Below are 25,545 nucleotides of genomic sequence, written 5' to 3'. Positions count from 1 at the left end.
AGCAATATTGCAGCAATATGATGATGGTCTGTAAATAATTCAGTCTGGACCCATCAGACCAGTGATTTACATTATAAGCATTTAAATTTTGAGCAATTGGGATACAAGGGCATACGTCGACCAAGTTAGCCAGTGTGACCACCTGATTCCCGTTAAGATGCCTTGTACAACAAACATAGATTGCTGAAGACCTAACCTGGATCTTCACTAGGTTCTTATTGCCTTGTAAAGGATATATCAATTTTATATCAACTGGCAGATCACTCACTAACCGATGTTAAGTGCTTTTTGTTGCCTAATAAAGGATATAGCAACTGGCATATCAAACAGGAACAGATGTTATCTGCATGCGTTGACTTGTAATAGATATATCAATTGTATATCAACTGGCAGATCACACACTACAAGATGTTAACCATATTTGTTGCCTTGTAAAGGATATATCAATTGTATATCAACTGGCAGATCATACACTAACAGATGTAAAGCTGCATGTGTTGCCTTTTAAAGGATATATAAATTAACATGGTCACTATACTAATGTAACTGGTTTGATTTAGGCTATATTATTAAGGGTATAGCCAATCAGTGGGTCACTAGCCCCATGGGGTCAGGTTAGATCATGCTAGTGCTTCACTAACCTATACCATGTATACAGGTCAAAAGAGGCATTGAACATATGTTGTTAAAAAGGGCATGGTGGTCAGGCTCTGTGGCTTGGCTATTAGCGTGTCATCGTACCCCAACGGTACAATATTGATAACTGGATTGTCTGGTCATATAGCTGGAATATTGCAGAGTGTGGCATTAAGCAAGCAAACAGTACATCATCATGTAAATTAGGGCTGGGACGATAACTCAGGTACCCGGGTCAAGTGGTTACTGAGTAGGACCCGGGTACCCACAGGACTACCCGGACTCGTGGTTAGTCATGTGATATGTTGTTTAATTGACAAAAACTCACTATAGCTCAGTGGTTACACTACAAGTCGCTAATGTTCACATTTCATTCTGACGATGCACACATTCCTTTTGACTTGTATATGTTTGAGTAAAGATAAAGCTTCAGTCAACTTCAGTGAACCCATGATCTGATAGTTTGATACATGTATCTAAATAATTTTAGCCAGGGCTGCGGTAAAACAATTGCCAAACAGACATTTTGTTCCCAACTCGGGACTTGCAGTTGGTACCTAGGGTCAGGTAATAGGGGGTGGGGTACCCGGGTAGGGTAGGGTAGGGTAATAGGGGGTGGGGTACCCGGGTAGTAAATTTGGACTCGTCCCAGCCCTAATGTAAATGTAGGTTGTTGTACATTGTGTGTGAGGTGTGATTTCCTATCCTTTGTTGCAAAACAATATAAATGAGTTCCTTAAGCAAGGATTTGGTATTAGGTTTGTAGCGAGCAATATCTGTAGAATTATTTAATTCATTATGCAGCCCTCTTTATGTTTATGTTTGGTAGAGACCTGTAATCAGAACCCACCTTTTGGTCGTTTCCAGATCTCTGTATAATTGAAGAGGCATTACGTTACTATTCAAAGCTGATTATTCTCTGGCTTTGGCGTATTATATTTAGATAAACTGGGAAAATGTTTATATGGACGTTATGATGTATCATTGCAAAACATGAATTATGCTTCAATATTTCACCTTTTGTTTATATTCCATTTTTCTGTCATTTCAGAAAGACACACTTGGACAGTGGCTATTTGACAGAGTATGCGAAAAACTCAGCTTGGTAGAAAAGGATTACTTTGGGTTGCGATATGTGGACGCCGAGAAACAAAGAGTGAGTATACACATTGCTTGACACTTGAAAGTTCCCCTCGATCAAGTGGGCACGTCCCACTGTAGTCTAAGACATCCCTTGGGCACTCCAGAAACCTATGATCATGGGTTTGAATCCCAGTTCACCCCGATTATGTTTCTAGGTTTGTCAGCACCATACCCATGCTTGTGGAATTCACTAAAGTGGTGAATGTCTTAGGACTTTTATCCCTTTGGGCTTTCCTCCCACATTAAGCTGAACAATGGAAGTACTGAAACCTTCACATAGATGGCCGATGGTCTGGCTGATATTCTTTTGTTTAGTTAATTTAGTTTATGAAATAAAGGATATGAACTTTTGTCTTGAGTGGCATTTAAACAATGATCCTATATTAATATAATGCAGAGAATTGCAATAATTATTTCATTGTAAAACAATGCGGACTGCCAATATATTAGAGTTGTGAGTCCCGCAGTCTGGCTGGAATTATCTGAATTTTATACATTGGGTGCACTATTAATATTTTGATAAATCTACAACAGTTTTAACAAGTTGGTGACATGAATATGTTGTGACCTTTTAAAAAAAATTATGCTCTAGATTTTAGAAATTATTTTTTAATGTTTGATCTGGTTAGGTTATTCAAAGCAAATTTACCGCCCCCATGTTTCAACAAGAGCTCTGCAAAAAGCCTTTGATTAGAAAATTGGTATTTGTAGAAAAAGATTATGGCTCTAGACTTGCTGATTGATAGCGACAGCACAGATCTTGTTGCCACACAGATGTATGAATTCCTGGGGAGATTGGCGGACCTGTGAGCACAGTGTAGGGGGATGTCTTGCTGGGGAGGGGGGTATAGAGTAGGCCATGGCATTTATACACCTCCACCATACCCACATACATGTACTGGATGGAAGACATTCCTTACGCCATTGTTGTTCCTGGTTGAACTCTGACCTTTCTGTGTCCAGCTTGTGATATTGTTTCATTAGAAGTGAAAAGTCACAGCTGGATTGGGAATGTAGACATTGGCTTACTTCTTAAATTGGATTGAATTAGATGGAAATTGTACCTAATTTGGAAAGAAGAGTATTTGTGACCTTTAATGGTGGTTAATTTGGTTCCCAAGCACAGAATTTAAGTAAACTTGTGCCTGTGCAGGGAGCCAGATGTGGGCTTCACACTGATGCAATGGAAGTTACTAAAACTGTATATAGACCACTTCAATATAAGTAGACTTAACTACAGGCAAACAGTATGCCTACCACTGCTACAGGTGAACTGTTTGCCTACTACTGCTACAGGTGAACTGTATGCCTACCACTGCTACAGGTGAACTGTATGCCTACCACTGCTACAGGTGAACTGTATGCCTACCACTGCTACAGGTGAACTGTATGCCCACCACTGCTACAGGTGAACTGTTTGCCTACTACTGCTACAGGTGAACTGCATGCCTACCACTGCTACAGGTGAACTGTATGCCTACCACTGCTACAGGTGAACTGTATGCCTACCAGTGCTACAGGTGAATTGTATGCTTTCCACTGCTACAGGTGAACTGTATGCCCACCACTGCTACAGGTGAACTGTATGCCTACCACTGCTACAGGTGAACTGTATGCCTACCACTGCTACAGGTGAACTGTATGCCCACCACTGCTACCGGTGAACTGTATGCCTACCACTGCTACAGGTGAACTGTATGCCTACCACTGCTACAGGTGAACTGTATGCCTACCACTGCTACAGGTGAACTGTATGCCCACCACTGCTACAGGTGAACTGTATGCCTACCACTGCTACAGGTGAACTGTATGCCTACCACTGCTACAGGTGAACTGTATGCCTACCACTGCTACAGGGGAACTGTATGCCTACCACTTCTACAGGTGAACTGTATGCCTACCATTGCTACAGGTGAACTGTATGCCCACCATTGCTACAGGTGAACTGTATGCCCACCACTGCTACAGGTGAACTGTATGCCCACCACTGCTACAGGTGAACTGTATGCCCACCACTGCTACAGGTGAACTGTATGCCCACCACTGCTACAGGTGAACTGTATGCCCACCACTGCTACAGGTGAACTGTATGCCCACCACTGCTACCGGTGAACTGTATGCCCACCACTGCTACAGGTGAACTGTATGCTTTCCACTGCTACAGGTGAACTGTATGCCTACCACTGCTACAGGTGAACTGTATGCCCACCACTGCTACAGGTGAACTGTATGCCTACCACTGCTACAGGTGAACTGTATGCCTACCACTGCTACAGGTGAACTGTATGCCCACCACTGCTACCGGTGAACTGTATGCCTACCACTGCTACAGGTGAACTGTATGCCCACCACTGCTACCGGTGAACTGTATGCCCACCACTGCTACAGGTGAACTGTATGCCTACCACTGCTACAGGTGAACTGTATGCTTTCCACTGCTACAGGTGAACTGTATGCCTACCACTGCTACAGGTGAACTGTATGCTTTCCACTGCTACAGGTGAACTGTATGCCTACCACTGCTACAGGTGAACTGTATGCCTACCACTGCTACAGGTGAACTGTATGCCCACCACTGCTACAGGTGAACTGTATGCCCACCACTGCTACAGGTGAACTGTTTGCCTACTACTGCTACAGGTGAACTGTATGCCTACCACTGCTACAGGTGAACTGTATGCCTACCACTGCTACAGGTGAACTGTATGCCTACCACTGCTACAGGTGAACTGTTTGCCTACTACTGCTACCGGTGAACTGTATGCCCACCACTGCTACAGGTGAACTGTATGCTTTCCACTGCTACCGGTGAACTGTATGCCCACCACTGCTACAGGTGAACTGTATGCTTTCCACTGCTACAGGTGAACTGTATGCCTACCACTGCTACAGGTGAACTGTATGCCTACCACTGCTACAGGTGAACTGTATGCCCACCACTGCTACAGGTGAACTGTATGCTTTCCACTGCTACAGGTGAACTGTATACCCACCACTGCTACAGGTGAACTGTTTGCCTACCACTGCTACAGGTGAACTGTATGCCTACCACTGCTACAGGTGAACTGTATGCCCACCACTGCTACAGGTGAACTGTATGCCCACCACTGCTACAGGTGAACTGTATGCTTACCACCGCTACAGGTGAACTGTATGCCTACCACTGCTACAGATGAACTGTATGCCTACCACTGCTACAGGTGAACTGTATGCCTACCACTGCTACAGGTGAACTGTATGCCTACCACTGCTACAGGTGAACTGTATGCCTACCACTGCTACAGGTGAACTGTATGCCTACCACTGCTACAGGTGAACTGTATGCTTACCACTGCTACAGATGAACTGTATGCCTACCACTGCTACAGGTGAACTGTATGCCTACCACTGCTACAGGTGAACTGTATGCCTACCACTTCTACAGGTGAACTGTATGCCTACCACTGCTACAGGTGAACTGTATGCCTACCACTGCTACAGGTGAACTGTATGCCTACCACTGCTACAGGTGAACTGTATGCTTGCAACTGCTACAGGTGAACTGTATGCTTACCACTGCTACAGGTGAACTGTATGCCTACCACTGCTACAGGTGAACTGTATGCTTGCAACTGCTACAGGTGAACTGTATGCCTACCACTGCTACAGGTGAACTGTATGCCTACCACTGCTACAGGTGAACTGTATGCTTACCACTGATACAGGTGAAGTGTATGCCTACTGCTTCTACAGGTAGATAGATATAGTGCCACGAGCAGTTTGAGTGTATGTTGTCATAGAAACAACTTTGGCTCAGCTGTTTATATCAAGGTGCCTAATTCATTTAAATTCATTGTCATACAATGATGAACAAGTATTTTTCATTAATTACAATATCAAAGTTCAAAGCTTTACATTGCCAATATGTATGGCAACACATATGGGAGTTAGTCCATAACCTCATGAATTATTGCATTATGGAATAGATTTCTTTGATAATTGCAAATTTGAAGGCACTATGCTGTGATCAGTTTTCAACATTTATCAATACATTTCATGGGTGGTTGAATATGAAGAAAATTAATCTGATATAACATTAACATTTATTATTATTCATTCATCCTTTTCAATTTTATTTCAGCACTGGTTGGATCCATTGAAAACTGTATATAAGCAACTCAAAGGTAGGTGTAATATGATACTAGTATGTACAACAAGTAATACCATTTTGTTATACAACCCTCCTCTCATATTTCATATCCCCTATCATATCTCATCACATCTTACAGCTTTTATTTCCACCCATTTCTGTCATGCTGCTTTAGGTATCTCTCGCCTCCCCCCGTAACTCCCATCTTCTCACATATCTCACACCTCCCCCCATATCACACCTCGCCCATATCTCGAATCTTCTCCCATATCTCATGCCTTCTTCCATATCTCATGCCTCCTGCCATATCTCATGCATCCTCCCATATCTCACACCTCCTCCCATATCTTACACCTCCTCCCACATCTCACACCTGCCATATCTCACGCCTTCTCCCATATCTCGGCCTCCCGCCATATCTCATACCTCCTCCCATATATCACGCCTTCTACCATATCTCATGCCGCCTACCTTCTCATGCCTCCTCCCATATCTCACGCCTCTTCCCATATCTCACGTCTCCTCCCATATCTCACGCCTCCCATATCTCATGCCTCCTCCCATGTCTCACATATCTCATATCACATGCTTCTTCTTATGTATCTGCTACTTTACGTATCTCGCATCTCCTCCCATATCTGACACGCTGTATATCCCCTCTCATAACTTTTATTTCCTCCCATAAGGTATATCAACTCTGATTGTCTATTTCTCCTCTCATGTCTCAAATCATCATCATTTCCTTGTTCACAAGTGTTACATCAGTAATTTGACCTCTCTGTCCAACATGATAAAGAAACTTGAGATAAATGAAACCGAAATATGTATGGCACTGATGTTTCACAAATCCGAGATGCACTCACAACAATGTTATAATCTGCCTGGGGCAGCCTCATGTAAGTACATTAGGCTTCCAGTCTGCAGCAACACTCCCAGCATGGCCACTCAGGCAGACCTAAATCACATAAGGCGATTGTTAGATGTCAGCTCTTGTTGGTCCACCTTCCACCAAGAATTATTACAATGGAAGGAGGATTTTAATTTAATTCCATTTGTTGCTTGGAACAAAAGTTTTTAATATATTATATGTGATTAATCAAATCAGGAATGTTCTTGCTTTCAATAATTGTTAAATAATTATATTATGGTCGATTGTTACCATAGAGTATATCATCTGAACATCTACACTGATATCTACAGATTGAAGTGCATATGAAAGAATTCTTTTCAGATTTGTTGTACATTGGGGAATCTGTGATTTAATCTAATATAAGATTAAGTGCCCTTATGTAATTGTCTGGTCACCATGACGACGTGTAGAAGTCTGCCTGTATGAGTCCGCCGAAGGGTCCCAGACGTGATCGCTCCTGGAGTTTCGGCTCGACTGAAGTGAGTTCTGCCTCACTGATACACCTATGTGTTCTGCTTTCCACACACTCAGCAAGTCTTGATATTCTCTTCAAGTCCCATGCTACCAACAGCAATTTGGCCAGTTGCCACTGCAATAACACTCACAGGGATGTCTACCATAGCTGGTAGATATTATATGTGCTGAGTTACACAAAAAATAGTACCACTAAACATATTTTCGTTCCTGATGCTCATACTCATGGAAGTTATTGATCACAATTACTTCATAATTGATTGACGCCTCCTCCCATATCTCAGGCCTCCCATATCTCATGCCTCCTCCCATGTCTCACATATCTCATATCACATGCTTCTTCTTATGTATCTGCTACTTTACGTATCTGATCACAATTACTTCATAATTGATTGCTTTGAAGAAATAGCTCATTTGCTTGTGTACAATGACCAATTTGTCTGGACGCTGCACTCGGCCATGGAATGTCTTGAAGGTCGTGTCAAAGGTGGTGGCACATGGTCCTGTGTACAGCGCACAGGTCACAAATGCGGTGACGTTAAGCAACGTTTGTCGTGGAGAGTCCTTCGATAGGTGACTGTGTTTTGCAGGATGGTTCCTGAGAGTTTCTAGGGCTACCGTCCTGCCCCACACTGAAGCACATGTGGTGTCTCCTTAGGCAAGAGACTTTGTTCAAAATATGCCTCTGTTCACCCAGGTGTGAAAGGGTATCTGGAAGGATGAGATGGTTATGTGACTGTCATCCTTCTAGTGCCTCACAGGCAGCTTGGGTTGTCTACTCCCCAGGGAGCTGAGAATGAAAATCAAATGCACACTGATCCATCGTCTGGGGTAAAAATAATATACCTATTCAAACATAAATTGAGCAATGCAGTTACACATTTATTATTGTCGTCATCGTTTCGGAGTTAATGAACACAGATTTCTTGAACAGTTTGTTGTAATCTGTTGTAATCGATGAACTACTATATCCTGGCCTTATAGAGCAGCCATGGATAATGTCCTCCATCTGCATCTGTGACTTCATCTGGTATTCATGGAATACATCCTCCTCATCACTGATCTCAGGACATAACCTGACACAGCATCACCTGCTAACTTGTCCCTTCCTAGCATAAAAACAACTTGCCGCCGTTGAATTCATTGCCAAGCAGGACCTAGAACAGGTAGTCTAGTCCATCATGGACTTGATCTGACCACACTATCGGTAATCTTGGAGTACAAGGCCTACATAGCAATAGTCAGTGACTGTCACAGTGGTCTAGTCCATCATGGACTTGATCTGACCACACTATCGGTAATCTTGAAGTACAAGGCCTACATAGCACTAGTCAGTGACTGTCACAGTGGTCTAGTCCATCATGGACTTGATCTGACCACACTATCGGTAATCTTGAAGTACAAGGACTACATAGCACTAGTCAGTGACTGTCACAGTGGTCTAGTCCATCATGGACTTGATCTGACCACACTATCGGTAATCTTGAAGTACTAGGACTACATAGCACTAGTCAGTGACTGTCACAGTGGTCTAGTCCATCATGGACTTGATCAGACCACACTATCGGTAATCTTGGAGTACAAGGACCACATGGCACTAGTCAGTGACTGTCACAGTGGTCTAGTCCATCATGGACTTGATCAGACCACACTATCGGTAATCTTGAAGTACAAGGCCTACATAGCACTAGTCAGTGACTGTCACAGTGGTCTAGTCCATCATGGACTTGATCTGACCACACTATCAGTAATCTTGGAGTACAAGGACCACATGGCACTAGTCAGTGACTGTCACAGTGGTGTATTTGACTTGGATTAGGTTCTGTAGTTGGATAGTTTAGGTTCACATTATTGTTTAGTGCCAGACTCAGCAATATTCCTGCTTCATGATAGTGGACTGTAAACGATGAGGTCAACAATCCAGGTATAGATATTGTCATCAATGACCAATGCTGTCTGGGTGTGATGACATGCAATCAACTAAGTCACAGAGTCAGGTCATAAGATCTATGTGGTCTCCTCTCAGACCAGTATCAGTTGTTGGGACCGTGGTTAACCTGGAATCCCTGCAGGGTTATTTTGGCCTTGCTGTGTTAATATCAATTCACAGTTCTATACTAAACTGACCCAGCCAGCTATCATAGGTATCAAGTCTTGCAAGCAATCCACTATACACAGTTCAACTGCTCCTGGCCCGTGAAGATCCTGGGTAGAATAGGTCTTCAGCAACCCATGCTAGTTGTAAAAGGTGACTATGCTTGTCGTAAGAGGCGATTAACAGGATTGGGTGGTCAAACTTGCTGACTTGGTTGATGCATGTCATCGATCCCAATTGTGTGGATCGATGCTCATGATATCAATCACTGGATTGTCTGGTTCAGACTCGATTATTTTCATACTGCCGTCATATAGCGCAATATTGCTGAGAGTGGCGTTAAACAACAAACCAACCAACCAATCAACTGCTCCTATTTTCTGACAGAACATGATTGGCAAACTATTCCTGTTTTGCGTGTTTTGTTGTATTAATAGTAAGATGGTGCCTGATAGACAGGGGATTGGGTTCCACTCAATGTTGTCAAAATGTGTTGTTGCAACTGTGTTGAGGCAAAAGGTAACAAGAACATAGAAGTAAAATTGGGATGCACTGAGTCAGTATTTGAGAATGTGTGGAACAAAATATTAATAGTGTATGCATTTTTGGTACATGTAACTTAGTCATCAATAGTTATGGATTTTAATCAGAAATCCTTTTGTAGGTTGGCTGTTCAGTGCAAGAAATCAACTTAATGTTTGTTTGATGAAATATAACACTGCATTAAAAGTATTTTATGGGGAAATTTGAACTTTTGTATTGGGTCGGATCAAAGAAAGAATTGGCTTGATCTTGAGTTCATCTAATTCTGGACTTTCCTCCTCAGACAAACTGGCAAAAGTATCACTTCAAATCACAGAATTCTTCAAGTAGCGATTATATACTTCTTAGTAGCTATGTCGACTGATTTCTGTCTCGTAGGCCATGTTGGAAAATTCAAGACTTAGCCAACGTCAAAGTCAATCACAACATTCCTAGGTCAATATTGAACCAATGAGACTAGACAGCAATAATGATAGGTCTGTGTTGGAACTGATAGAGCCTCTTGTCAAGATTGGAGCAGGAGATAGGGAGAAACTCTTCAAGTATGGTGTGTGGGAAATAATAGCTGGAATGTCCTGGTGCCTTGTGCCTCTATGACACAAGGTATATTTATAAATAAGGAATAGCTGCTGTCAAGATTCACATATAGATCAAGAGTATTCCAAGCCAGTGAACGATCCCTTTACATGTCTGACCAGCGGTAGAGGCTGGAGGTAGATGGGTGCGCTGTAAATGGGGAAACTGATACATTGTTCATTCCTTTGAATTAGACAGGTAATTGTACTGGGGAAATTCTGTATGTTGTACAATCTTGAAGGTACAGCTTCTTGACGTGAATTAATTTTTTTCCTAGATGTTTAGGAGAAAATGAATTGAGGTATAATGCCGGTTTACAACCTTATTCCTACTTTTATGTATAACATATTGCTTCACAGTGCTTGATGCTGAAGACCACTTGATACGGTTTCGTAACACTAAAGGTAGTTGATAAGAGAATAGTAGGGTTTATTTCAAGCTGTCTTGATATTGCTACAGAATAACAAAAAAACCAGGGTTTTGCCAGGAATGTTTTTAAAAAGAAGATATACATGTATTGAAAATAATGTTGAAATTGTGGGCCTATGTTTACTGTTTCACTAAAATTGTAGAGGATAATTATGCTTATAAGGTTTGACTGTAGGGCTGGGACGGGTAACTCGGGTACTCGGGTCGGGTGGGTCCTGAGTAAGACATGCCATGTGATATATGGTTAAATGACAATAACAATAAAATTCCATGGTTACAATAGTACACGTCGCTAATGTTCGCATCTCTTTCTGACTTTTAAATGTTTGAGCAAAGACAAACCTTCAGTCGACTTGTGTATGCACAATCGTATAGTTTTATACTATATCGAAACACTTTTTACCAGGGCTCTAGTAAAACAATTCCCAATATAACATTTCGTACCCAACTTGACACCTACAGTGGTTACCCAGGTAGGGTCGGGTAATAGGGGGTTGGGTATAAGTGTAGTAAATTTGGACCCATCCTAGCCCTAGTTGACTGCAGAGGTAATACAGTGTCTGCTGCCAAAGAGAGACATAAGCTATGAGTATTTCTACCTCAACAGCAGGGAGTAAGTTGTAGTCTATCAGTGATGGTGCACAGCGTGAAATACAGCAGACATTGAGAAGCAGAAAACAGCAGGTATAGATGAGGCTGACTGCAGGCTGAAGGCATTTTGTGGAGATTAGGTCGTAAATACAAAATGTGAAAACAGTCCCAGTCGCAAGGGTTGGCAGTGTGTGCAAGCGATACTGAGACAGGAATGTTTGTTATGGTGCCAAGTGATGCTTACACCACCTGAAGTCAAGGGAATTTGCATTTGCTGATGTAAGAGTTATCGCGGGCAACCTAGCCCAGTGCAAGGAGCATTATGAGCTTGATCTGGCTGTGTGGACAGGTTTAAAGTGCAGTGTCACTGAAAAGGGTTCTAGGTCGTTTCTTGAGCGGTAAATAAAAGACAAACGAGGTTGCAGTGTTTGAAATGTGATCTAATGGTTATTTCGATGGAGTCTTGCAGGATAAAATTAAGACTTATTTCAAACCTTTCAAAGGATCAGCTCTAGGCCTAATTTGTTTGAGATCTTTTGTTGACGAATTCCTGTTTGAAACATTTATGGACGTTGGAAAGTTTTTGATGTGAAAGAAAACCAAGGACAATCTTAACTCAACTAGAGACTGAACTGAAAGTTCAGCACAAGTCAACAGTTCTTGAATCACACCGGTTTACAGATGTTTAGGAGAAACGGGACGCAATGACTAGGGGCAAACTTGTTAACAGCTAACCTTTTATGTAATTACGTTATAAGTCACAGACTACATTATACATGGAAAATGCGTTTTGTATCTTTTAATTGTTTCTTGCACTAAGGAGTAAGGTTTCAGAGATGACCGTTAACTTCTCAATTGAGTGAAATGCCCTGCAGATGTTTCAAATGTCCTTGACTCATGACCACAGGGTTTAATCGTGACTCGTCAACTTGTAGATGTGTACATTCTTATTAAATAGGTAGTTGTATATTCAGCGTGTCTCCATGGATGTAAGTAAACTGACAGGGGTGTAGTCAATTCAAGGTAGATACTAAGTGTGAACAAGGACATGCTTAATGGGTAGTGACCTGGTGAAGCTTGCACTGTCAGGCTGCCTACAGTTCAACAACAATAGCTCCCCATTATTGTGGTGTGGGTGTCCAGGTAAGCACACACCTGATGAACCGCCCACTACCCTACGTGAAGGGCTGACACAGGTTTACTTACCATTAACATTTCTGCAAAGCTCTGAAGCGGGAGAAAACCTCTTAGTTTATTTTTGGCTTAAAAGCCTTGTGAAGAAAAATGCTGTCACTTTGACATTTGCCTTAGTGCCATAGGTTATTGCAAATATATTTAAGTTCTACAACTTTTTAGGTGAGTTCCCTATCAGGGCTGACAGGGTGTTGACGGCCATGATGGAGACTATATGTGACCAAATTCAGGCATTGGTTGACTGGTTGTACTTCTGGTTGTGCTGTAGGTGTCGTGTGGTAGTTTGTGAGGGGTTAGATATTTGTATATCCTATGTCAGCTATTTTCATAGCTATTCATTATGAAAAGACCCCCATGGGCATTCCTGGTTAGAATAGGTTCCCAGCAACTTACGCTGGTCTCAGAGGCATCTAAGTGGATGGGATGGATCAACTCCTGACTTGGTTGATTGCATAGGACATTGCTCATTATATCAATCACTTGTTTGTGCAGTTCAGACTTGTTTCCTTACAGTTGGGCGTCATATGGCTGAAATGTTGCTGAGTGGAGCGTTTAACAACAAGCAAACATCATAAGGGGGCTCAATGGGCTACAGTGATGTACACAGTTGTGTGCTCAGTTTTACCAATGTCTGATTTTCATGGGGGCGATGAGTAGCCTAGTGGTTAAAGTGTTGGCTCGCCACATCAAAGTCCTGGGTTCGATTCCCCACATGGGTACAGTGTGTGAAGCCCATTTTCCTATGTCCCCCGCCATGTTATTGCTGAAAGATTGCTTAAAGCAACGTACAACCATATTACTCACTGATTTTCATGGGTTTGATGCGCTGCCTTTTCCTCATGAAGTTGCGTCTGTCAGAAACATACATGTGCGTGTGGGGTTTCCCAAGTGGGAAACATCTACCACCTGTATCACCTAGGAATTTCCTCCCACATTAACTTTACACACTAACATGATGTTATTATGTGTGTTGAACCCAACACCTCCCTCCAGTAGTGCAGTTAGGGTCAGTGCTGACACTATGTTCTGGTAGTAAAGATGTGAAGAAAACCTTTAAGGTGAAACATGTTTTGAACATGGTACTTATATATGCATTTCTTCCGTGAATGATTTTATCTCTTTTTAAAAATATGGCACTGGATGGTACACTCCAGCAATCAATGTTGATGTTCGTAGCATGGCAGAATACATAGTAGTTGCGTCATTAATGAGTCCTCGTTTTGTTGGTGTGTAAATTACAGCCACATTGAGTGTTCAGACCTATACAGACATTTCCATTGTTGTTGTGCTGGGCAATAGATATGCAACAGCATACCAGGTGATGTGATATGAATAAAGATGAAATATGCTTGTAGATGAGCATGATGCAGCAATGTAGCATGTGTTAACAACCAATTCTTCTAAATTGGCTACAATGTGTTACATGCATCCAGTGGTGTTAAGTAGTTATATACTGTCTAGATAATAGGTTATTATTACAGCAATATTGGTTTATATGTGATACACAAGGAAAGTATCCAATGACTTATCTAAGCAGGGTGGAATGTTGTTCTTTTCTGACTAGATATCAGATTATTATTCCTGTAATATTGGTTAATATGTGATGCACGAGGAAAGCATTCAGTTACTAATCCAGGCAGGGTGTGATGTAGTTCTGTACTGTCTAAACGTTACATTATGGTGATATTGGTTACAATACAGTACCTCATTAAGGTACCTATCGCTGGTAGAAGTAGTTGTAGGATATGTTAGGTAGCTAGCACTTGACTGTTTCCCATTAACTACAAATAAACCAGGCACTGGATGGAGGTGACTGCTGTCCCTGTTGATTATGAACGGGCGTGGGTTGTGAGGGAAGAGACAGTTGTTTGTAGATGTTACTTTTGATCATTGGCACGGAATCAGATTGTGCTTATTTTAGGATTGGAAGATTTAGCAGTTTTTTGTCAAATTTATACCAGCCTATTTGAGGAATAGCCTTGAAAGTGATTGCTGCAATTTAAGATAAAACTGAAAGGAAAGTGGATAGGATGTCTCTGCAGTGATATTTTGTGGCAGAATTCCAGGTATCTGGAATATCTTCAGCTGTGTGCCCCTTCTGCACTGGTGTAGAACTAGAAAGTCTAATCTATTGTCACTTCAGCTGAACATGATGTAGTGTTGTATTTTGTATTCATCCTGCTCATTCATCATTTACTGAAGTGGATTAAATATGTAAGGCATTGTCAAACAGAACCTGCTCGTAGGAAGAAATTAATCAAATGAAATTGAACCAGTTAATTACTTCATTTCATTTCACACAAAAGGTGAAATTAATAAAGATACTTGTGGAAAACTTTAGATTACAAATTCAGACCACATTTACTTTGCTTTATGGAGCAGTTCCACTGACTATGAATTTTGTTAACATGGAGTAAATCTGAATTTGCCCCTATAAATCCCGCCGAGAAACTGATAATATTTTGCACCCCCAAAATATTTTCTAAATAAAGACCCACTGTTGATTATTTTGCATCAATGTTCAATAAATCAACACGATTCTCATGTAGAAACATATTTTTTTTATACCAGCCTATTTGCAGTAGATAAGAAAACTTAAAACATATCTGAAATGCATTTTTCCTCTTTCTTTTTTTCACCAACCAATTAGGTATTTTCCTTGTAACATGTGCAAGAAAGCCATAAAGCAAGTTTGCAAGAACAAGTGTTGCCTTGGGTAGTTCTGTTTTAAATAATGGTGTTTTTTGTTTGCAATACTAGTATAAAGTTCAACACATATCGCATACAAATAGGATTCACGATCCAGACCAGTGTGTGCCTGTCTGCAGTTGATGCTGTTGTCATGACAGCCCTATGTGCTGTGACATGAGGATAATACCTGATAAGTATGTATCTACAGCCATTCTAGCTTCAACTTGTGTCATGGTCATGGTCTGTGATGAGGCAGTAGGAACTCTATCTGTGCTGAAATGATTCGATGCCCTGGAATCAAAGTAATCGTCTTGGTTTCCATCGCTTATTGTACAAATGGTATTATCAGGTATTGATTAGGCCTAACAGGATGATGTAGAATTCACATGTTGTTGAAACAGATTTCACCACCATGTGAACTTTAAGTAGTTGCTGAAACCACATTCAGCCCATTTAGGGCTGCCAGACGTTCGATGCGATCAATTGGTAAAAAATTGCTTGTTAACTGATTTCAATTTGAGTCCAGTTTTTGGGGATCAAGACTGAATTAAAAACACTTTTAGGTGATGCATTGTTGGATTTGACCAGGAAGGAGTGAGTTCATTCACCAAGACTAACGAGGAACAGCATTTATAAGCTGGACAGGAAGGGTTTTGGTAGAAAGATATTTTATGAGATAGATTATGTTTAGAAATAGATTTGCATGTCAGAATGGTGTTAATCACTGAATTGTCTGGTCCAGAATTGATTATATGACTGCTGTCATATATCTGGAATATTGCTCAGTACAGCGTTAATCAACTAACTAACAAAGAAACAAAATGATTGTGTGCTTGGTGTACAAGGTGATATCCGAGGTTACTACTGAACAACGTGTGACACCTTCCTTCATAGTTCTTATTAAAACCTGTCAAACTTTGAAACAACTTTATTATATTACTACCCATAAAAACTTGAATGTGTGACCATTATGGCATCGGAATATTTCACGTGACATTATTAACTCATCATGATCGACTCTGATAGCGCATTGAAATATCAGGTTTTCATGACCTGTCAGTTCCATAAATCCTGTTAGCCCAACTACTGGTCGACATGTAGCATATCACTGGTTGTAGATCAACACCAAAGGTATAGGTTTACATGCAGGATGTTCCAGTGATTTGTTTGGTTGAGCTTTACATACGCGATGTTCTAGTGATTTATTGGTTGAGATGTACATTCATGATCTTCTAGTGATGTATTTGGTTGGGAATTACATGCAGGATGTTCTTGTGATTTATTTGGTTGAGCATTATATCAATAAACGTATTTGGTTTGGAATTACATTCATGATGTTCTTGTGATTTATTTGCTTGAGCATTACATGCACGATGTTCTAGTGATGTATTTGCTTGAGCATTACATGCACGATGTTCAAGTACTTTATAAGGTTGATGATCCCATTCCATGTTTATTCATAATATTTGACCCACAGAGCCCCAGACAATCTTGGGACTCAGTTCATGAATTGGCTGTTATAAGATGATGTTTCCCTGTTGGATTGTTGATGGGTGGCTGTACAACTTATTTCACACTTTATTTTGCAGGTGTCAATCCCATGGTGCTCTGTTTTCGTGTGAAGTTTTACCCAGAAGATCCCATGAAACTTCATGAAGAGATTACACGGTAAGTTGCAGTCAGACTTGATATTGGGTTGACACCCACCTTGGGATGACTACTGGGTCTATTTTCACTATTGCCAATAGAATTGCAATACTTTTGCAATAGTACCCCCACTTCAGCAGTTGTATTGAGATAGTTAGTATTAAACCAACTTTAAGGCTTGATAATTATATTAATAAATGTAATAGAAATCTGTAAAGTATTGCCGACAATGTCATGGTATGCAAATTTCCTCCCAGTGACTACTCAAACCAAAGGGAAGTAACTCTTAACCTGAAGTTGTAATTCTTGCTAATCAACACGTCAGATTTGAAATTTGACCATATAAAAAGTTTTCTCATATATAATTTATGTTTTATTTATGTCTAATTGTGTCTATTGAAATTTTCGATTGTTGCATACTATCGGCAGTACCATCAGTGCTTTTATATTCCTTTCCTTATAGTACAATCGTTTGGCAACTGCAGTACATGAATACACTCATGAACACTCACATCCACCACTCTGTTTCCTTGCACTTGTTGTATATGCGGGAAGAAACAATAACTAGCCAGGTTCTACTTGTCACTGACATGTCGAGTTTGATTCCCAACATGGGTACATGGCCATCATTATTAAAGGTCAAGTTTGATTGTTATAAGTGAGCTTGATAATTTAGCCTTGATCATGTGGATCATTGTTAGTGCAGCTGGTTTGTTTGGTCCTGACTTGATTATTTTAATACAAGCCACTGTGATGTCGCTTTTAACCTGCAGACCACCATCTTTAGTTCAGGAGGATTATGATCAATAAAATACAATTTATGATTACTCCCTTCCTCAGCTCAGTCTAGGATTAGTGGAGCGGTGAGCACAGTCAGAGAATTAACACTACAAAGCAAAATCAATTTGTCGACATGTGTAATGTCATAATTCAGTGTGGGAGAAGTGGCTGATGACATTTCGAGCAATATGTGCAACTGAGAGACACATTTCATATTCTCCTTTGAAGGTTTTGTTAAATGCCATGTGGATGCTGGTACTAAGGCTGGGACGAGTTTAATTTTACCACCCAGGTGCCCAAGCCCCTATTACCCAGGCATCTGCTGTAGGTCTCAAGAGTAGAGTACAAAATGTCAGATAGGACATTTAGTAAGAGTCATCATTACACAGGTTGTTATGTTTCTAGTAAAACACTTAAATCAAATTATCGAAAATTTATATCCATGTTAACAGAACTAACATCTGTGAGTGAGTGGGGGCGGTCAGGTAGCCCAGTGGTTAAAGCGTTTGCTCACCTCGCTGAAGACCTGGGTTCAATTCCCAACATGGGTACAATGTGCGAAGCCCATTTCAGGTGTCCCCCGCCGTGATATTGCTGGAAAATTGCTAAAAGAGGCGTAAAATTAAATGCACACACTCCCAACTGTGAGTGAGTGAATGTTGTTTCATTCCACTGTCCCAATAATCACAGCTATGTCATGGTGCTGAGGAGCAGTACTGCATCCCTTAAGTGTACCAGTGAAGGTCGCAGGTTTTAACCCCGGTTCACCCTGATTATTGCAGGATATTACAGCGATGGCCCACCTCCCTGAGGAAGGTGGGCTATGTTGAAAGAATGACAAAGACGCAACGGTGGATTTAATGGCCGAGGGTGTGGAGGTTCTAAAGGGCTACCCCAATTTAGCAATGGAATAAATAGTATTTATGTGGCGACTTGAGTCGCCAAACATATTTGTTAATATATAATTAATGGTAAGGCCCAAATGGCGGAAATATCACAACCCGACCACAGCTGCGGGTCTAAATGGGAGCGAACGCCGCCAGGCCAAATTTAATTGTTAATAAATACTTAATGCTACGGCCCAAATGACGGAAACGACGCAACCCGACCACAGCTGCGGGTCTAAATGGGAGCGAACGCCGCCAGGCCAAATTTAATTGTTAATATATACTTAATGCTACGGCCCAAATGACGGAAACGACGCAACCCGACCAACGCTGCGGGTCTAAATGGGAGCGAACGCCGCCAGGCCCAGCTATGTGGCAACTTGCGTTGCCAAATATAATTGTTACTAGATTCCCGAGTGAAAACCCGGGAAAGACTGGGTTCCAACTGGTAAGAAGGTAACCCAGTCTGGGTTCCCGCTGGAAAGCAGGTAACCGGAAACCCTAATTAGTATATATATCAATATAAATTATGATGATATAGGAGGTAGCCCAGAAGAACCACGCCACTCCACGACTTGTTTTATTCACATTGTCAAGATATGTACAATATTAGAGAGATATATAATTAGATATGTACAATTTGTTGTGCCTGGTACCTGTCATAGACAATAAAATTGATGTACAATGGAAATGAGATAGATGGAGGCAAACAGGGCGGGCGGGTGGGAAAGCGGAGAGCGACAATGCGATGTTCCACGGATTGACAGCTGTGCGAAAGTGAAGAGTAGAGACGGTTACGTAATGAAAAAAATAAAACAGTGATTACGTCACCACGAGATGGTTACGTAACTTCCGAAGACACGCGCGTGCTATGACGTAGCAGGAAGTAAGTAAAATTGTAAACATAAGATGATATACCTGCAATAAAAACATTTAGTCGCTAGTACTAAATGTAATTATTGCAGGATATTACAGCGATGGCCCACCTCCCTGAGGAAGGTGGGCTATGTTGAAAGAATGACAAAGACGCAACGGTGGATTTAATGGCCGAGGGTGTGGAGGTTCTAAAGGGCTACCCCAATTTAGCAATGGAATAAATAGTATTTATGTGGCGACTTGAGTCGCCAAACATATTTGTTAATATATAATTAATGGTAAGGCCCAAATGGCGGAAATATCACAACCCGACCACAGCTGCGGGTCTAAATGGGAGCGAACGCCGCCAGGCCAAATTTAATTGTTAATAAATACTTAATGCTACGGCCCAAATGACGGAAACGACGCAACCCGACCACAGCTGCGGGTCTAAATGGGAGCGAACGCCGCCAGGCCAAATTTAATTGTTAATATATACTTAATGCTACGGCCCAAATGACGGAAACGACGCAACCCGACCAACGCTGCGGGTCTAAATGGGAGCGAACGCCGCCAGGCCCAGCTATGTGGCAACTTGCGTTGCCAAATATAATTGTTACTAGATTCCCGAGTGAAAACCCGGGAAAGACTGGGTTCCAACTGGTAAGAAGGTAACCCAGTCTGGGTTCCCGCTGGAAAGCAGGTAACCGGAAACCCTAATTAGTATATATATCAATATAAATTATGATGATATAGGAGGTAGCCCAGAAGAACCACGCCACTTAGCACCAAAGTGCTACCCCACACCCCACGGCCGCGGATGATGTTACGCGTGCCCGCCATGATTGCCTCATAAGAAAGATGTCTTACCTTTATATTTACTTACTTGAAAATTTGGACCAAGGCATGATCGATATCCTTTACGAAAGCTACTATCCCTTTACAACTAAGGTGGATTCCCTCCCACTGGAACCAGGACCGGTCAGTGGCCACTATTCTAGGATGGGGGATAAAAGAGAACTTAGGAAGGTCGCGGAGACGATTGGCTAACCGCCTATTGAGCTTAGATCTACTCTTTTCCACCTTACGTGGGTCGCGTGCGGAATGCCAATACCTTCGTTGTAGGATACCGGAAAAACAGACATGGGTGTTTGGTAGGTGTGCCTGGATCCGCATGATTGACGTCTCCATATCTATGAGGAGCTGGCTGGTCTTCGTGGAGCCCAAGTCATTGGATCCCAAGTGTATAACGACAGCTGAAGGACTGCGCCGCGTTGCCTCCACCTGAGCGTCGATCACCCTGTCCAGGTCGTTCCACCGCAGTCCGCCCCTTGCCAACCACAAAATCTTTTTGTGGGGCACAAGCTCCGGGCGCTGTGGGGACAGCTGTTGCCTCGCCCTTGTCATAAAGCTTGAGCCCACCATCCAGACTGGAACAAATGTACTATAGTAGCATTTGGCAGTTATTAGTTATTTGCCTTTAGTTCTTGTTAACTAACATGAATAATTATGTCACAGGAAGACGTATATACGACTGATAGCATTCAGACTTCCACCTGCCATATTGCTGGATGAGATGTGGTGGTACCCCATTGATAGCTGCCGTTGTTGCTGCCCCGATTCGGAAAGAGTGGGAAGAATAACTTTCAGTACCTATTGAGCTGAGGGCCAAGGCCTTTTTTAGGACCGCTTGGAACTGATACCTGGTTAGCGGTGAATGGTCAAAGTGGATAAATGCTTGGGCGGGGCCAGATGGGCGTACCTTTAAGTATGCCTTAAGGGCAGCCACTGGGCAGGGTGATTTACCTGGTGTCGGCTCTATACCCACTGAATTGCCGTACCCATGTTGGTCACCTTTGGAGTGTGGAAGGTGGATCGTAGCTTTCTCCGGTTCGCCTGATATACTTACGTTATTGATGGAGCAGCCTGGCTGTGACATCTTAGTTTGAACTAGTTCACTTACTCTAAAGAAACCAAAGAAGGCTATACAATAGACAGCTCTGAAAAGGCATACCTCGTATGACGAAGAACAAACCTGTGTGAGATTGTTGATGACCACCTTCAACAGATCCAGAGTAATAGGTTTCCTTGTGTCCTGGCGCCCTCTTGACTTGTACATACCTGTTATTAGTTTAGTAACCAGGAAATGATTGGTACAGTCTTCCATACCTTTAAATTTATGGTTGGCGGATATACCCGCGATATATGTTTTTACTGTGTTGGGAGAATGGTTGGTGACTGACAAATGAGCAATAAAGTTTACGACCTGATCTAGGGGGACTGGCCACGTTTCTGGAAGCTGATGCACCGATCTGAACTGCTTCAGCGCGTTGATGCCTGTCCTGTAAGTCGACCAGGTATTTTCAGACAGTGACTGTAGTAGTAGCCTGTCAACTTCTTGCTTCAGATGTGCCATATGTTGTCTGGAACCGGCGTTGGCGCAGGCTCTGCTTCCGGTGCTACTGCCCGGAAACGATTGAACTGAAACCTCGAGAGTGCATCGGCTATAACATTGGAATTAGTTGCAATGTATTTTGACTTAAACAAAATGTTATAGTTAAGACAAAGGAGGATGAGGCGGCGGAGAAGATTCATCACCCGAGGGGCTTTGGTTGATTGCTTGTTGATGATTGCCACCACTGCCTGGTTGTCACAGTAGAACAGTATTTTCTTGTTCATCAGCTGTGTTCCCCATAGTTGAATGGCGCAGACGATGGGAAACAGCTCCAGAAAGGTCATGTCAAGTGTTGTCCCATCCTTAACCCAATGGTCAGGCCATCTACCGCAGAACCATCTGCCCTGAAGGTAGGCCCCAAAACCTATGCTCCCTGCTGCATCTGTGTAAAGCTGAAGGTGAGAGTTGTCCACCCACAGCTTGTCCTGAAATACTGATACACCATTAAAGTTCGTGAGAAATGTAAGCCACATTTGAAGATCCTGTTTTACCCATTCTGTGATTCGAATATGATGGAAAGGTTGCTTACCTTGGCAGAGGAGGTCGATGAGTCTTCGACAGAATGCTCTACCCATTGGGATGGCCCTACACACAAAATTGAGCTTACCAATGAGTGACTGTAATTCTTTCTTTGTTGCCTTAGAGTTTGATGTGGCGAGTATGTGCTGAATTTGGGCTGTGATTTCACTGATCTTACCTTCCGGTATTCTCACCTGCATAGCTAGCGTGTCTATTTCGAGGCCCAGAAATGTAAGTTGAGACACTGGACCTACTGTTTTATCCTGGGCGATGGGAATACCAAGATGAGTTAGCATTTCTAATGCAGACTGCAAATAGGATTGGCATTGTGTTGTGCCCTGCTGTCCCCCCGTCAGAAAGTCATCAAGGTAATGCATAATCGGTATTGCTGGGATACGCTGACTTATGCACCATTGGAGAAATGAGCTGAAGGTCTCAAAAATAGCACATGATATCGAGCATCCAAATGGTAAGCATTTATCAAAGTAAAATTTACCTTCGAATTGGATACCCAGCAGTTCGAAATCATCCGGGTGCACTGGTATAATTCTGAATGCTGACTTGATGTCGAACTTTGCAAGCAGTGCTCCCTTTCCCAAGTGTTGCACCATCTGTACAGCTTCGTCGAACTTGGCATAAGAGACTGAACATGCTTGCGGATCTATGTGGTCATTAATTGACCCTCCTTTTGGATAAGACAGATGATGAATTAGACGGAAATCATCGACTTTCTCACCTTGGCATTGTTGTGATTCTGCCTGTTTCTTTGGGATTAGACCTACAGGGGATACTTGCAAGTTAACAAAGGGGATAGTGCTAAACGGTCCTGCCATTCTGTTAAGATCCAGTTCTTTTTTAAGCTTTTGTCTAACTATGTCCCTCCTATGTTTATGGGTTGCGGATTGTAAGTTACCTGCTAGCCGACTATGGCGTGTACCTTGGAACTCGAGTTGGAAACCAAATGTAAAACCATCGAGCAAATATTGCGCATCCTCTGCGTTTAACTGAGAATAACGACACAACCATGGTGTTAACTTATCTAGTTTGACGGGAGTAGGAGCCAAAGACCTTACCTCTAGTTCCTCTGGTTGACTGCCTTGGGCCATTAAAGCGTGGGCTTGAGCCATTAAAGCGTGAGCTTGAGCTATTGATTGAGAGGGGGGGTCGTGTGACCCCCTGTCCTCGAAAGCAGGTCGACGCCCCGTGAGCTGTTTCGCCGCACTTACTGCATATGTGGGAGTACGCGCAGCTGTACTTTTTACACCCATGAGGTTTGTTGAATGCGTAGCATAGGTTAAGTACAGGGTCTGAAACACTTGAAGCAGTCAGCTGACCGAATGTACCACCCACCTGTTGACGCCCCGACTGCGGGATCATGTATTTTAGCCATAGCTCACCGTCAAGTTTGTCCCATTGTCGTAGAGGGTCTCTAGCCATCCTATGTCGGAATTGCTGGTCGTATAGACACCAGGCATCCGGTCCACATCTAAGTGCCGCTGAACGGATTGTTTCCATGTACGATAATAGGCTTTGCACTATCCGTAGGCTGAAATGTTTGGCAAGGTATATGTTCATGTAAATATGGAAAGCGGATGTCCAGCTTCCCAGTGTTATTTTCCTCGTTGGCGCTTTGACAGGTTTAAAGAGTACCTTACCTGCAGTATCTGTGACCATAGTTAGCGCTTCGCTGTCCTCGGTGCCCGCGTCGTTGGGTAGAAGTGTCCCGATGTCCACATACTCACCTCGCCATACCTTTTCCCTGGTTTGTTGTTTGACGTGTGCATCGATAAACTCTGAGTTGAAGACGAGGGATTCCCCCGACGGACGATTTTCATTGGCTGACGTGTTCGGTAGTGACACGTCACTGTGAGCCTCGATCTGAAAAGGCGGGTTAACCCCACCTGGACCGCACGCATCGAGAGAAAGCGCGGGAATGTCAGCACTGTCGGTGCTACGTTGTTGGCCCATGTTATTGGCCCCCGATTGCCCCAAGAGCGCCCAGATTTGTTGCAGCTGCTGCGCTACTGATGCGGTTTGATTATTATGCAAAACGTGATCAGTTTGTTTGGGCACGGGCGCAGTGGAAGCCAAAATACCAGATGGTATTGACACACGATTATTTATGGAATATTGTAACTCACCGTCCGCTGTAGCGCTTGGCTCGATGGTGATCCCGTTCACCTCTCTTGGGGGTGGGGTGACAACTCGTGCCTGTTTGGCCCCCCTGACCAAGCGATGGTTGATGGCGGCTCTTCTTTTCGCGGGCATGATCTATCAGCGTTTTGATAGGAGTATGACTAAACGTCAGCGAAGCTATAAGATAGGTCTATCGGCGGTTGCGAGAAAGGTATGACTAAACGTCAGCGAATGTAGTATTGAAGGATGAGATAAAACGTAGAAAGCGGAGAAAGCGGAGAGCGACAATGCGATGTTCCACGGATTGACAGCTGTGCGAAAGTGAAGAGTAGAGACGGTTACGTAATGAAAAAAATAAAACAGTGATTACGTCACCACGAGATGGTTACGTAACTTCCGAAGACACGCGCGTGCTATGACGTAGCAGGAAGTAAGTAAAATTGTAAACATAAGATGATATACCTGCAATAAAAACATTTAGTCGCTAGTACTAAATGTAATTATGTGTCAGGTTTGTCAGCACCATGCCCCGGCTCATGGGTTTCACTGACGCAGTCAGTGTCTAAGACCTGCATTACTTTCTGCATCACTGACACACCTTGATAGAACTGAAATACTGTTGAAGGCTGGATTAAACCAAAGTCACTGGCTCAAGCCAAAGGTCGAGGTGATCGTGGGGTACTCACGCTGCCAGTACTCAAAGGTGAAGACATAAAGCAAGCATAAAGAAGGGAGTACCAGCCCATAAACAGGCCAGGGACAAAAATACACCTCAGGTCGATGAGGAGCTCAGCTCCCAGGGCTCTTCACATCTCCTTCAATAGTAGGGAAGTGGGAGGTTATGACTTATTTGAC

At 42.6% G+C, this 25,545-nt stretch overlaps 2 protein-coding genes across 12 annotated transcripts in view; one reads left to right on the top strand and one right to left on the bottom strand.

The window, feature by feature from the left end:
* LOC139479172 (FERM domain-containing protein 5-like) overlaps positions 1 to 25,545 on the top strand; it is a 94,782-nt gene that overhangs the window by 38,398 nt on the left and 30,839 nt on the right. For all 11 annotated transcript variants that reach the window (XM_071262043.1, XM_071262034.1, XM_071262052.1 and 8 more), the window contains exons 2-4: positions 1,688 to 1,792; positions 5,900 to 5,942; positions 17,001 to 17,079. In XM_071262043.1, coding sequence (XP_071118144.1) covers positions 1,688 to 1,792; positions 5,900 to 5,942; positions 17,001 to 17,079 — 227 coding nt within the window. The remainder of the gene's footprint in view (positions 1 to 1,687; positions 1,793 to 5,899; positions 5,943 to 17,000; positions 17,080 to 25,545) is intronic.
* Positions 19,769 to 24,822, bottom strand: LOC139471664 (uncharacterized). The gene is made up of 5 exons (XM_071254111.1): positions 24,696 to 24,822; positions 24,210 to 24,455; positions 23,628 to 23,779; positions 22,179 to 22,460; positions 19,769 to 22,089 (listed from the first exon to the last, which is right to left on the bottom strand). Exons 1-5 carry the CDS (start codon positions 24,820 to 24,822, stop codon positions 21,088 to 21,090), a joined length of 1,809 nt encoding a protein of 602 aa, XP_071110212.1. The 3' UTR covers positions 19,769 to 21,087.

The sequence above is a fragment of the Haliotis cracherodii genome, unplaced genomic scaffold, assembly GCF_022045235.1.
Source record: "Haliotis cracherodii isolate W230 unplaced genomic scaffold, xgHalCrac1.p SCAF_1, whole genome shotgun sequence".
In the NCBI taxonomy this organism is placed as follows: Eukaryota; Metazoa; Mollusca; class Gastropoda; order Lepetellida; family Haliotidae; genus Haliotis; species Haliotis cracherodii.
Note: the sequence above shows the minus strand (reverse complement) of the source record. Positions and strands in the feature narration are given on the sequence as shown.

Bases quoted from the DNA above. Each gene is read 5' to 3' on its own strand.
- LOC139471664 (XM_071254111.1), bottom strand. From the start codon at position 24,822: ATGCCCGCGAAAAGAAGAGCCGCCATCAACCATCGCTTGGTCAGGGGG. The intron at 24,456-24,695 runs GTGAGTTACAAT...CGTGCGGTCCAG, and splicing joins GCCAAGCGCTACAGCGGACG to GTGGGGTTAACCCGCCTTTT. The intron at 22,461-23,627 runs GTAAGGTCTTTG...TCAGTATTTCAG, and splicing joins GTCAACCAGAGGAACTAGAG to GACAAGCTGTGGGTGGACAA.